The sequence below is a fragment of the Coptis chinensis genome, chromosome 2 (assembly GCF_015680905.1).
Source record: "Coptis chinensis isolate HL-2020 chromosome 2, ASM1568090v1, whole genome shotgun sequence".
NCBI classification, from domain to species: Eukaryota; Viridiplantae; Streptophyta; class Magnoliopsida; order Ranunculales; family Ranunculaceae; genus Coptis; species Coptis chinensis.
In genome coordinates, this window is record NC_141457.1 from 70,727,221 (window position 1) to 70,741,505 (window position 14,285).

The 14,285-nt window shown below is 36.4% G+C and overlaps 2 protein-coding genes, 1 long non-coding RNA gene and 1 pseudogene across 3 annotated transcripts; 3 read left to right on the forward strand and 1 right to left on the reverse strand.

Annotated features, from left to right (window-relative positions):
• Positions 1-337: 337 nt before the first annotated feature.
• On the forward strand, positions 338-1,003 carry LOC147517526 (uncharacterized). Its single transcript, XM_086593627.1, has one exon. It carries the CDS (start codon positions 338-340, stop codon positions 1,001-1,003), a length of 666 nt encoding a protein of 221 aa, XP_086449753.1.
• Positions 1,004-3,497: 2,494 nt separating this feature from the next.
• LOC147517527 (RNA-binding (RRM/RBD/RNP motifs) family protein) lies at positions 3,498-6,008 on the reverse strand. The gene is made up of 6 exons (XM_086589697.1): positions 5,923-6,008; positions 5,812-5,852; positions 5,567-5,730; positions 4,878-4,977; positions 4,592-4,761; positions 3,498-4,313 (listed from the first exon to the last, which is right to left on the reverse strand). Exons 1-6 carry the CDS (start codon positions 5,967-5,969, stop codon positions 3,789-3,791), a joined length of 1,047 nt encoding a protein of 348 aa, XP_086445823.1. The 5' UTR covers positions 5,970-6,008; the 3' UTR covers positions 3,498-3,788.
• Positions 6,009-8,018: 2,010 nt separating this feature from the next.
• Positions 8,019-8,407, forward strand: LOC147517528 (uncharacterized). Its single transcript, XR_015213894.1, has 2 exons — positions 8,019-8,133; positions 8,230-8,407. It is a non-coding gene; the product is annotated as an uncharacterized LOC147517528 (long non-coding RNA).
• An 891-nt stretch (positions 8,408-9,298) lies between these two features.
• On the forward strand, positions 9,299-10,883 carry LOC147517529 (phototropic-responsive NPH3 family protein NPY2 pseudogene; annotated as a pseudogene).
• The last annotated feature ends 3,402 nt before the right edge of the window (positions 10,884-14,285 follow it).

Here is a 14,285-nt window from a genome sequence, read left to right on the forward strand (position 1 = left end):
AGTGAAAGCTTTTTGTATGGAACGCTTACCTTGCACATAAAAGTGAGGTCTACCAATGTCTTTCCTTTGGAGTTATTTAGAAGTTTTGCACTTGGTACAGAACATGTGGCTTGAAATGGCGGAGTCTGATCCAATTTTTTGTTGGAGGTGTGCTACTAATGCCTTCTAATTAGAATGTTTTTCCTCCATTAGTTTAGAAACTAATTAATTCATTTTTTTTCTTTAATTCATTTAGATTGGTTCGAATCCCAAAGAATGCGTACAATTACCAAATGGAATACGCAAGTGTACCAATATCCAAGAACTCATCTTCTCTGTCTATTCCCAATTGGATGTTATGGACACAGCGTCTCCAACTTTCTTAACTTATCGTATTATTCTTGCTACCTGTAATGATGATGTGAGTGCAATTAATGAGGTTGCACTGAATTTGTTCCCTGGTGAAGTGCTCGAGTATTTGGCTACAGATAAAATTATTGAAGATGATATTGATAATCCAAGTGGGGCTCACTATCCCACCCAGTTTCTGAACTCCCTCGACCCTTCTAGCTTACCACCTTTCAATCTCAAGTTAAAACCCGAATGCCTTATAATGTTGTTCAGGAACATAGCACCTAAAGATGGCCTTTGCAATGGGACACGACTTATGGTGCTTCAATGTGCGAGTAAAGTCCTTCAAGCCAAAATTTTGACTGGAGAGAAAGCTGAAAATCCAGTACTCATCCCAAGAATATCTCTGGCTCCCTCAAATTCAGAGTTGCCTTTCAAACTATCAAGGCAACAATTCCCTGTTCGACTAGCTTATGCCATGAAAATTAATAAGTCGCAAGGCCAGTCAGTGAAATATGTTAGCATTGATTTGAGGACACCGTTTTTCAGTCATGGGCAACTCTATGTGGCCATGTCCAGATGTACTTTTTCAAAAAGAATATTCGTTTTTCTTCCACCTAATGCAAGAAATTGTACCACAAATGTCGTATACCCAAAAGTTGTTCTTCTCTAAGGATATCGAAACCAATGAGAAAAGGCGAGTGAGAAATTAAAGAATGTTATTTTTATTGGTTTAGAAATTAAAGAATGTAAGTTTTTATGATTTTTTTTTTTTTTTTTTTTTTGATAGCATGGATACTTAAAAATAAGAATAGAGATTATTTTATTTTGAGAACTATCTCTTTTGTAAACAATATGCTAAATGTATCAAGTCTAAAAAAATCATGTGTATGTTGTTTGTTTGCAGGTACCAAGTTAAATTGCCATAATTTTTCAGCGACATGATTGTAGTCTTTGCTCCATGGTGTATTTATCCATATGGTAGTAGAATGGTGTGAACAGTATGCATAGAGGGGAGAATGAGAGAAATGAGAAACTCGATCAGTGGGCGTGGTGGAGTATTTATTTTATTTTATTTTTTCCTTTCGTTACTAGAATTAGCCCAGGTGAAAAATTATGCAAAGTCTTATTTAATGTTTAATGAGTTGTCTTTTAGTTTTAGAAGTAATTTGTATTATATATAAATATGAAGTTATATATTTTGGTATGGTTGATCTATGAAAATTGTATTGTTTGATTTTCAGGTTATAACAAGATTTAGATTTTTGAAATGTTGAAAATACAAAGGAGACTGTTGGATTTTTTTATTTTTAAAAGAAAAATGATGATGCTCTTAATTGAAGACTCTCTCCCTTTATTTTCATCATTCTCATTCTACTATATATTGAATTAATGAATGTGTAAGGGTATGTGTAATGAGTTGGTTTGTGAGAAATGAAATGCATAGAATTACAATAATTAAGCGTTCACTTGAGTATGCGTATGAAATAAAACTGTTAGAAATGGTTATATCATCAATCCAATGCTACCATAGAGATGGTCTCTTGGGGTGTTGTTCAAAAACAATGTGTCTAGAGTGCCGACTGGCACGTGCATTCACTAGTATGGCAATAAGATTAACCGGCAAGTAGGATAGTTAGCTTCTCAAGCTAAAACTGACTCTAAACTCCCAACACTTACTTTTACTCGAAGAACTTTCGAACTATAACTTAAGCAAAATTGCCAGTTCCACACCTGACAGGGAACCAGAATTCTCAAAATTCCAGAATTGCTTTCTAGCAAGGATAACCAGGAGTGCACTCCATGTCCTTCCAAGAGATCATCTTCCTCCGGTCTCTTCCCCTAAAAGATTTAGCTAGAATTTTCCCATCGACAGGCTTGCTAAAACCAATGTCAACCACACAAGTACTGTTTGTTGTCTTGGAAGGAGCGTGCCCCTCATTGATAGAAAAGTCGAATAACATCGCAAGAAAACACACTTGGTGAGCTAAGATGTAGTTTTCATACTCGGACGGAAGCATCCTTAACATGTGAAGATTAACCTGTTAAGACAAGTTCCACTAGAATAAGTTTTATGCCATCATCTATATGACTATATCTTTAAAGCTTCAATCACTGTTAGGAATATAAGAAACTGAGTTGAATTTATTTAAAACAAGTGTCAAACTAGGTTTGCATATGTGACCATTCAACCGCATACCACTACTTCCATGGTTTTGAACGCGAAGAGAAACCCAGAGATTAGACCGAATCAATTTTTGGTTTTTGGTTTTCGGTGAATTAATTTCGCGGAGACGAAGGAACTGGTTTCTTTTTGGTTGGGGGTGTAACTGGGTCTAACCGGTTATTTCCGGTTTATTTTTGTTTGGGCTTTGATGATGGGTCTGCCCAACACTCTATGTTGTGCCCAACATAATTACAGACCCCAAATTGGACCAGGGTCTGCCCAACACAAAATAGGGTCGTCAATAACAGGACTCTTGTTTTAACTTCATCATCAATAAAATCTTTGGAAGCCTGTTATTATCAAGGAATTGTGTTGATTGGTACCACCCATATAAGAATTCGGTTTAAGAATGTACAGATTAACTTAGGCTAAGTGCTCAGTTTCCTCAAATTATAGACTGCTAAGTTTACTCAGAAGGGTTGCGTGTTAACTGCTAGGTGTTGAAGTTAACAGAGGTGCCAGTGTGCCACTGTCTTCTGATATCGAATCCGAAATTCACCCCAAGATTTCAGAAGAGCCAAACACATTATTAATGGTCAATTTGCTCAATGCCCAGAAAGACTAAACACAAGACGGCAAGATGCTCCTTGGCCAATTCTGTCTCCGGTTACTATATAATAAACCATCAGCAATTTAAACAGCAAGTGGAATGTTCCTGCTGGGAGGAGCAAAATTTCTCTCTTGCGTTCATTTGATTCACATCACATGATCATGTAAGAAAGTTCAATACTTCAATCACCCTTGGAAAGGTAGACTAGTAAAAAAAAAATCGAAGTACTTCTCCCTACTGAGTTTCTTACCAAAAAATAGTTCCTACAGCCTACAAAGTTAACATAGGTCCAATTTCACAAAAGAAAGCCATATGCTAAGACGACCACATGCCCCACATGCCGGATATTCTAACTAGACAAGATTTACTATCTAAATCAAAAGCTAGACATCAACAAAAATCACAAATTCTACATAACCAGCTAAACTACATATAGTTCAAACTTTAACGTGCAAAGTGTTCTAAACATTATCCAGAAATACTAAAAAAGAAGATGATCTAGTCCAGTAGCCTAGACCCAGACACAACCAAAAGAGAAGTAGTCTAACTATTCCTGAGGTCTTCTATTACCTCTTCTTTCACAATAGTTCTAGCAACTGCACTCAAGGATCTATCGAGCCCGATGTACTTTGTCCTGCAAAACTAGATGGAGCTGTTTGGAACTTCTAGACGTAACTGCATCTACCTGGAGTAAGGATGATACCTGCTACTTCCGCTATAACCTGCCCTACTTCCATATAATCCACCTGGCCCCCCATAACCTGGTCCCCCATAATTAGCACTGGGACCAGAATCATAACCACCGTCATAACCAGAACCATAACTTCCATAGCCTTCACCTCTTTGACCATAACCACCTAATGAACTGCCATACTCCCCACCCAATCCTCCTCCATATTGCCCAAAACGACTAGAATAGCCTAGTGGAGATTCTCCCTGATAATTATCTATGCCAGTGCCACCAAAACCCCCATAACCACTCCCAATATCACTACCAACTCCATATCCACCATAACCACCAAATCTACTGCCAAGACCACCCGGTGTCCTATAGGAAGTGGGGCCAAATCCGCTGCCGCCAAAACCACTATAAGAGTCAAACCCACCAAAAGTATCACCAAGGGGACGAACTCTAGAGTCACTAGCAAATGCCGGAGCAGAGGGTGGGTTTGAGGTTTTCTTCGGTTCAGCCTTCTTGATTTCCACCTACAATAAAGCAATTAAGTTAACCTAGATTTCTGCCACCAGTAAAATTGTCTCGAGTTCCCAATCATTGTGATACCTTTAGTCAATGACTAAAAGCAGTATAAAAGAACTACAAGAGCAACTAAACTAAGTGGGACCTAAATACGATGGAAAAATGCAAATACTGAGAAACTCCCCCAGAAATTTAAGCCACTCAAAATGTTTAATGCACTATCTGAAATGCTGTTAATTAGTATCTGCACTGATGCAAATAATTCCCTTGACTGCAAAAATCTCACCTGGGTACCATCCATATCAATCATATTTCCATTGACTAAAATATCATCTACAACTTGTTCATTGTCATATACTATGAATCCAAACCCTCGAGAGCGATTGGTCGTATGATCACGTATAATCTGATGCTCCACCACGTTCCCGTACTTGGAGAAGAAATTCTTGAACTCATCTAATTAGTTCAAAATACAAAAGCAGAGAAAATACTCAGGTTGTGTGGCATGAGCTATTTAATATTACTTACACAAATCTCCATGAAAATATACTATGCAGTAGAAAAATGTGTACCTTCAGTGACTGTTGTCGGAACCCCACCAACAAATATCTTTTTTGTTTTGAAATCTTTAGATTGAGAGGAACCTTTGGGAATGGTTCTTTTAATTTCAACCTGCCACACACAAATATTATCAAGTGGAGGAATAGTAAATTTTTATTTCAACCCGTCAGATCCCGACAACATTGAGGTTCACAGAGGAAGGGCAGTGACATATCTTGCCTTTTCAGTACCTTTCTCACAAATTCCGACTTTCACTAGGAATGACCTTGCTCCAACTGCCCCAATATAGGGGGTCTGAGGGATGAAATGAAGTATGAAAGGCTCGGGTTAGAACCATGGAGTCTGAAGGAACTCCAGGTTAGATAACTTGAATAAGAGTCAACTATATGTGGGTTTCTGATAAGTTCAACTCAACTTACCAAACACAGTGTAAAACTACGGGTGGTTCGACCAGAAGGTAGCACACTAGCACAATCAAATATTAACTTCACGAGTTTTTATCTGATTATGCTATTAATGTATTGAGCTTTACAGAGGGAGGGACACCTATGTCTAGTCTTTTCAGTGCCTGTTTCACAATTCTTGCGTAGTTTATGGGTCTGTGGGATGATATGAACAATGAGCAAGATGCTTGGGTTACTAGGTACTTGATTCTTTTTAAAATTTTAACTATCAAGACAAAAAAAAAAAAAAGACATACTTGTTTTCCATTGATAACATGAGTTTCCTCAATGACAATATCAACAACAGATGGATCAGCATAAGTAATAAATCCAAAACCCCTTGGGTGTCCCGTGTATCGATCTTTCATTATAACCGAATCAGTAATTCCTCCATACTTTTCGAAGTAGTTTGTAAACGTAGCTGAAAATTAACCAACAACATCACAACTCAACATAATAAAACTAAAATAATAAAAACAATAAATTAAAGAATATGTTTTACCTAAAGTGGTGTCCTTAGCTAGACCACCAATGAAAATTTTCCTGAAAAGAATAATACAAAGAGTTAGATAAACACTAAAGAGTTAGAATAATGTGGTGTAGAGAAACGAACCCAGGGCTGGCTTTCTCGTTCTCAAAGGACTTTGTTTTCGAACCCATTGTTATGTGTCAGAGAATTACGAATTGAGCTAGTCATTAGGGTTTCGTGAGAATATATATTGGGCTTATGGCCCATGGGCTTTATATTACTCCGTTAAGCCCACCAACAACAATTGGTCAAATGCTTAATTTACTGGATTATTATTATTATGGAACTATCTTATTCTTGTTTTACAGTAACAAATGGATGAAGACAACAACCACCACATTCCTCTGACAAATTCAAATCATTGCCATTGATTTGTTTGCCTTCTATATCAATAATATGTATATACCATAATATAACAAACTAACTTAAACGTTCATCACTGCCTCAATGCACATGCTAACACACATTAGTATATGATTCCGAGTAGTTCTAGTGTGGTATGAGGTTCGACACAAAATTGTCCGTCCAATTTTCAGATTGGATTATCTTGACATTATAGATAGTTCATCAACTTTTTTCGATTTGGTGAGTGATTTTTTTTTTTTTTCATTCAATTTGACCAGTGCTCTTAATTTTTTGTTCGATTTGGTGATTCTGTTAAAATCAAATTGACAGACATCAATTATTTTCAAACAAGGCAATGGTACGGTTATTTTTTTTTCATTCGTAGCAATGACTACCTAGAAAATATGAACACACCACCTCATTTGTTGACGTGTGCTCAGACCCAACTAATAGGTTCGACGGCTGGCTAATATCATCGACTATTAAGAAGCTGGAATGAGAAAAGGAAAAAATAAAAATAAATCTCTTGTTTCTAATGATGAGAGAAAATGATTGTTTGATATTGATTTTGTGATGGATAGAGATGGTGGTGGCGGCGGTGATATTTCGAATTGATGTGGTTGAATTGCGCACTGTCAAGTGTTGGTGGTGGTGAAGAGTCGTAGCTCCAATATCTCATGGCTGAAATGAGAGAAATTTATTGTTCCAATGAAAAAGGGGACCCAAATAAAAAAATAATGCCACCCTAATAGAATGTTAAAAGTTAATTGATTCACGTCAAAATGTATAAATGGACCCCTAATTACAGTGGTGTAACAGTTCTTCTGCAACTAAATTGGGGAAGAAGAAGACACCTGCTTGACTTCATCAAATTTTACGATTGGGGGTTTATGTTAAATTGAAATAAACAGAATCACCAAATCGAAAAAAATTGAAAGTACACGTCGTTAAATTGAATGAAAAAAAAAATCACTCACCAAATCGAAAAAAATCGACAAGTTGGATCACTAAGTTGATAGTTAGTTCTAGTTCAATTCATGCCAATTTGACAATTTTATTCCGGCCCATGAATTCCAACTTTACTTTCTTTATACTGTGCGTTGATTTTGCAATGTAGCTTTCAACCTTTTTTTGGGCAAGCTTGGAAACTTAGCAAAATGGTTCGATTTTTGGTGTGATGATCTCGATATAAGCTATGGCCTATCTATGGTTCCACACTTCCACGTACGCATCTGTGTCAAACCTCTTTGCACACAATACTTTGAATTCCAAATCTTTTCTCTGCAGCAATTAACTGTTTTGTTCGGTTGCTCATCATCAAAAGCCTAGTTGCGACTGGATGAAATACAAATGATATGATCGTAACTCGCCTAGCTTCAAGCCGCTCTTTCATGACATTGGAAAGTGCATGAATAAAGTTGTTGGCCATGTGTGAGAAGGAATCAAAGGGCAACATTCTTTGTCTTTTCTCCATTTCTAATGCTTGAATTATTACTATAACTAGGTTTTTCATGTGCTTCTTCTTTTTGTGCCTATATATACATACATCTCTACATGGTTAACATACATCAAGGGAATATTGACCACTTCAAGTTATTGGTGTTTTTTCATGATATTAAGCGCTTTAACAATCTGCCTTGCTCATTCTTCGGTTCTCGCTCCATGTTGAAGCAGTTACTGTTTTTTTGAGTAATGGGCCTTAAAGAGATTGTGGTAAGGCGCCGAACAAATGGTTACAAGAAGCTAATCTTAAAAGACGAAGACGATGAGATGAAGGAAACAAGGCCTAGAAGGTGGTGGGTGAAGAAAATGAATGGACTAAAATCAGTGAAGGGATTCAAGCTAAAATCATTTTCTAGAAAACTACAATGGAGATTGAACTCTACCGTCATACCAACAAGAAGTGCCAAATTTTATGCAGAGATGGTGAAAAAAATCAACATGGAAGCTGTACTGTATCCAACAAGTATCGTTTTCTCTTCCTATTGGGGATTTCCATTAGTTCTATCTCATTAACTCCATTGCTATTGTTATTTTGAATTGTAGCTAGGCGCCTAGAAGAAATAGTGAGATGCTTTGGTCTTGTTTTATAAGGCAAGATGCTCAGATCAGCTATTGCAATTAATGGCGCTCTTGTTTTACAAGGAAAGATGCTCAGGTCACCCTGGTTGGATCTATGGCTCTATGCATCAACTTACCAAATGTCACAAGGCATAGTTTCATATTTTTGGAGTAGAGTAGACTAGATGTTAATTCCTCTTTTAAATGAGTAAAATTAAATGAAAATGACATATTTTTTCCTAGCTAGGTGAATTAACAAATAAGGCAATGTTGTTACTGTTTTGGACTCAATAATTGGTTTTGCCTGGCCGGGAGCGGTAAGGGTCAGACTCCATCCATTTCACATTTGCAATCAGCATATTTAGATGGAACCCACCCCCTTTTGCCTACTGCTTTATCACTGTATGGACTATGGACGTCTCTGGTAGTCTTCCATTCCTCCTGTAATCCTGTTGAACCTTGAGGATACTCTTCCATAGAGAAAATCTGTTTCAGCAACCAGCTCAAATTTGTATATCTCAATTAGTAGAGTACATCATAATTAACATGAGCATTTAAATTGGACAAGCCTTTTTTCTACCACTAAATACCCTTGATAAATTATTCAAACAAATTATTCAATGCTTTTAAGAAGGTCTATTTCGTCATTTCAAAATTTACTACCATTTATACCCTTAAGATGATATAGTACCCTTAAGGATGTATGTGTAAATTCCTGTCGGAAATCAACTACACGCCACTATTCAATTGTTCGTGACTAACGGTGTTCACAACTTCACATTAATGCCGAAATACCGAATTTAATTATGAAACCCCTTTTCTCTTCCTCTTCCGACGTTTTCTCTTCTCTCTCTTTCTCTCAATTTGAGTTCGGACACTTTATCTTCTCACTATTATCCATTTCCTTCTCGATCTCTAACTTTCCTCCCAAACTTTTATCTAATACAATCAGTTTAGATTCCAACAAAAATCAACGAGAGAGGTAAAGTGATTTTAGTCTTCTTATTCTTCTTACATTTTAACTTCTTTTCTTACAATAGTAATCCACACTGGAATGGTGGAGTTGTCGTACAGTTACAATCGTAAAAAGCTCCCTTTGGAGAACAATAGTGATCCACACTGGAATGGTGTTAGAAAACAGCAGATGGTGCCAAAGGACTGGTAGGTTGAGGACCTATACGAGCTCGATATTGATTTCTACAAGCGTGTTATAACGACAATCAAAACCAAGGGAATAGTGTCGGCCGATGTAATTGGATAAACTCTCAAAGCATATGCACTCAGGAGAATTCCAGGCTTTAGTAAGGGTGTCATCCAAGGTTGTGATGTTGCCAAGTGCCGATCGTTAGTGGAGTCCATTATATGGCTATTACCCATTGAAAAAGGCAGTGTATCCTATAGTTTTCTGCTGAAAATGCTAAAAGGTGCAAGCTTACTCGATTTTGGAGAGATGGGAAGGAGAGAGATGGTTAAGAGAATAGGCCAGCAATTAGATGAAGCTTCAGTTACTGATCTACTTATTCTAGCCCCAGAAGGTGAGACAATGACGTATGATGTTAATGTATAGTGGAAGAATTTGTATTACAGGAGCAAAATCTAAAGATTGATCCTCCACCGACTGAAGAGATGCAGGTGATTAGAAGCTCAGGATTTATGTCAAATACTTCAAAGCTTACAGTGGCAAAATTAGTTGACGGATATCTTGCTAAAATTGCAAGGGACCCAAATCTTCCTCTGTCAAAGTTTATTGACCTTGCTGAGATGGTATCGGGATTCTCAAGGCCAGCTCATGACAGACTTTATCGTGCTATTGATATGTTTCTCAAGGAGCACTCAGGTGTGAGCAAGAGTGAGAGGAAAAGGATCTGCAAATTGATGGACATCAAGAAGTTAACAACAGATGCTTGCATGCATGCCGTGCAAAATGAGCGGCTTCCTCTTCGGGTGGTGGTGTAGGTCCTCTTTTTTGAGTAGGTTAGGGCAGCCACTTCTCCTGAGAGTTCTACACCTGATATTCCTGGTAACCTCAGAGCTCTACTGCCCCGAGAAGATAGTGGTTCCCATGGGAGCTCACGAACTACAACAACCAACACAGAGGACGATCGATGCGGTTGCATTGCCAGAAGAACTCAAGGCACTCAAGGGAGAGCTTGCTTCCCTTAGGTTGGGAAATGGACGAAGTGAGAAAAATGGGGACAATAATAGAAGTATTGATAAAGCTGCAGCAACCAAGGTGAAAGGGCTACTCATGTCTACAAAAGTTATTTTCAAAGATATATATGGTCAAGCAAAGGTTCACAAGATGAGAATAGCAGCTCAGATACATCTGAGAGCCCTGGTTCTGGAAAACGAGAAGAAACCAAATCAACACCCTCCAGAAATAGGAGGTACTCAATCTCATAGTAGAAAGATGATAGAGAGAGAGCTTGGAAGTTGTTTCTTCCCTCTCTCCCTCCTTGACATTAGGAAGTTAGAGCTTAGAACTGTTAACAATGTTCCAATGTTTGACATGGATTGAAATGAGGGGGTTTTTTCTGGGAGAAATTTTGAGCCAAAACAAAGTATGTGGCTTCAGAGTTATGGAAATCATTGCTGGTAACTGTCATTTGATGTTCACCAAGAGTTATGATAATCATGTTCTTTCTAAAAAACTTCTTTTCTTCAGTTGTTCATTATTAAATAAAGTTTGGAAAAAAATGACTGTTTTGTCTCTTTTTTGGGGTTTTTGCACAAAGAAAGTGAGAGGAATAGTGAATTGATTATATACTATTGTTATCAGCTGTATTCTCTTCAGTGTACAGAAACTTTTAAGTTTTACATTGTACATTTTACCATTTGACAAATGAATTCCCTCTAATGCCCACTGAAGCAACAATGGTTGCAAATGTTACGTACTTCACATGTTACATGAACAACCATAAGAACAGGGTTGTATGTCCTGGTTGTGAGCATCAAATGTGAAATCCAATCTCATTCATTGCACCGTCGGACAGGTTTTGTTAAACGGTTGATTTCATACATGGTAATGGGTGATTTAGTAGCGACCCCGATGTCTATAGTTTCTAGCATTAACAAGTTCAATGCGGAGTGTGTGCACTCCCTTGAGGAAAAAGGTTGTGAAGATAGGAATGGTTGAGCTGCTGAGGTACTATAGCAATAGCGATTAGCTCTTCCCAATTTGTTGGTTTCATCTTTGTGTCTTTACTAAGTGTTGGTAGAATATTTTGACTTTGATGTTTTATTAAATACTCTTAAAACTGAAACATCCTTTGATAGTTTGATCTTGAACGAAGTCGCAGAGTTCAAATGGTTAAGTACTTGATTAGCAATGGAAAAAAAAATGAACTACAATGTATATGTTGTCTATGTAGTTACAGACGACTTATAAGATACATGATCTGTTTTACTTTTATTTTTAATTCATAACATGGATCTTAAAGTATGTTCAACATCCTATAAGCTACTACACAAGCAGGTAGTACTCAAACATCTAAATTATTGTACGTTGCTTTATTTATGATCAGGTTGTCCCCAACCACCGAAAGTTGGATCCCTTTTTGCAAAACTTACTTCAGTTTTGATTTTTAGTTAGGTTGTTTTGTTTTCTTCATTGTTTACTACTACTGTTGTTGGTGTTGTAAAAGCATTGATGATTATATATAGAATGCTATTGGTGTTTGAAGCTTCACCATACATTCACATGCAATATTCTTACATATTTAGATTGTCTGGTATTAATGTCTCATTTCACATCCATTTTTTTTAGGTGTTTGGGAAACCCATAGTATTTTCAGACTCCCCTTACCAGTGTTGATTCATCATGCAGTCATAGTTCGTATTTAACGTATGTATGATTGCCATCAATTAAATAAGTTAGAACAAAATCATCAACCGTGTATATATATATATATATATCTATTTTCTTCTTTGAATCCATTGTTGGTTTACGATTTTTGTTTCACGGAATTGATTTTTTATATTTGATTTTCTATATCAGACAAAATCTTATGTTATATATTTTTTTTTGGGTTATGCTGCAGTTTCAGGCCCGTCTTTTATGCTTTTGATGTTGCTTCGACGCTAACTGTTTCTAATCCGTGTCTTCACGTGCAATATCATATATAATTAAGTTTGTGTACCATACCCGAAGGTCTGTTACTCTGTTATACTATTTAGTTGAGGTTTCCACCCGTTTTTTTGCTTTTCTATTTTTTGGTTGTTACGTACTCTGATTCGAATGATATTTCATTTGGTTGTTTAGGTATATAATACAACTAAGGTCAGCCTAGGTTTACTGAGGAAGTCTTGTTAATGTTATTAAGTAGCAGAGATGCAGGGTAGTTAGCCATAAGCATATTAGGATATGTGTCGAAGTCATAAACTTTTATTTTAATACTTTGTTGTAATTATAGATGTTAAAAATAACATGATAAACATTGATTTAGCATTTGGGTGGCTGAAAGAATACCCCAATTCCTACTACAAGCAGACCTTGGTTTCGTCTGTCTAGCTAACCTTACCATCTCATATAACATGATTTTACACTAAAATTTTGAGCAGATAGTAAACTTAATTGTTTTTAAATTGTAATGAGGTAGTCGGTCATACCTCATGAAACCTTTCCACCAACAAGGATGTGGAACTAAAATAAGCCTACACTTCCGCCTTTGGTGTGTGCCAAGTAGGACTATCTAATGCATGACTGATGATCCTTCAAAAATTGTGTGGGATCTAAAGTACACTAGCTTTGTACAGTAACCGCACATAGATATTGGAAGATGTAATATGTTGATTTAGGATGTAATAGTGTGTTCAAACTATATTCAAGACGTCATACTAATTGTAAGATGTATGCCAATGATATGATGGTTGTTAACACTTTCTTTATACCTTTTGGTTGTTGCATTGAAATGAATTGGATCTTGGAAAATCTTGCACAGATGTACAAGTACACAACTTTTCAATCTTAGATAATGTGCTGATACACATCAATGTGTTAATTATTTATTGTTTTGGTAAAGATATATTATATCAACGTGTTCCCATTTATAGGAGATGCAGCAAAATAAGCAAATCTATAATGTGAGTTTCCAAGTATGCGTGTATGATGTATAGACATCTACTATCCACCTAAAACTATTATATTCGTTGTGTTTCTTCTTTACTCTTCAATATTAATCACTTGCATTTTTCTAGCACGTGCATTTTGCTGCATGTGTCAATGAACGCTGGAACATCACACCTGCAATTGGAAAGAGTGAATGTTTATTATAATAATGAGGCTTCTTGTGGGATATTCCTCGTGATGTGCGTGCTTATGGATCTTGAGCCTGGTACTATTGATACTCACTAACAGACTTTGAATAATACTTCAAACCCATCCTCCTTTGCAATTTAAGGTTTTGCATTTGAGCAAAAAAAATTGTTGCCATGCACTTATTCAATACTTTATTGATCTCATTAATCGTTTTCTTAGTGTAAGGTGATTTGATGCGATTTATAGGGCTCTTTGAATTTTGATCCTAATGATCTTTTATCTTCTTTGAATAATATGTCTCTATGCTTCTTTCATTTAGTTTGTTGATTTTTTATTTTTTTATTTTATTTTATTTTATTTTTGATATTTCGAGCTTTAGATTGCTTAAGATCCGTTTGTTTTTCATTGTTTTGTAGGCTTACTGTTTTTTTACTGTAAATATTTTAACAATTTCGGGTTAGACGAAGAAATCCGAAATGCTTCCCCACTATTAAGAAGTTTTTTCCAATCCAAGTTGGTAAATCATATTTTCTTTAGTAACTTTTATGCTCCTTTTGTTGTTTCAACATTAGTAGAAAGATCAATTACTTAAGTCATACTCAAATATATCTATTTTCAACTATATTTGTATTTTCTGTATTAATAACAAAAACTATTCTCGGGTTTCTGACAGTTCAAATGATTTTGGTGCCAATCACATGGTGCGATTCTGACGGCGTGAATCCAAGGTTTGGTCACCTGTCCATCTTTATTCTATTTCATAGGCTCATTGGCTTATATGTGA

Bases quoted from the DNA above. Each gene is read 5' to 3' on its own strand.
- LOC147517527 (XM_086589697.1), bottom strand. From the start codon at position 5,969: ATGGGTTCGAAAACAAAGTCCTTTGAGAACGAGAAAGCCAGCCCTGG. The intron at 5,731-5,811 runs GTAAAACATATT...GTTAATTTTCAG, and splicing joins AGCTAAGGACACCACTTTAG to CTACGTTTACAAACTACTTC. The intron at 4,762-4,877 runs GTACACATTTTT...TGAACTAATTAG, and splicing joins TCCGACAACAGTCACTGAAG to ATGAGTTCAAGAATTTCTTC.
- LOC147517526 (XM_086593627.1), top strand. From the start codon at position 338: ATGGACACAGCGTCTCCAACTTTCTTAACTTATCGTATTATTCTTGCT.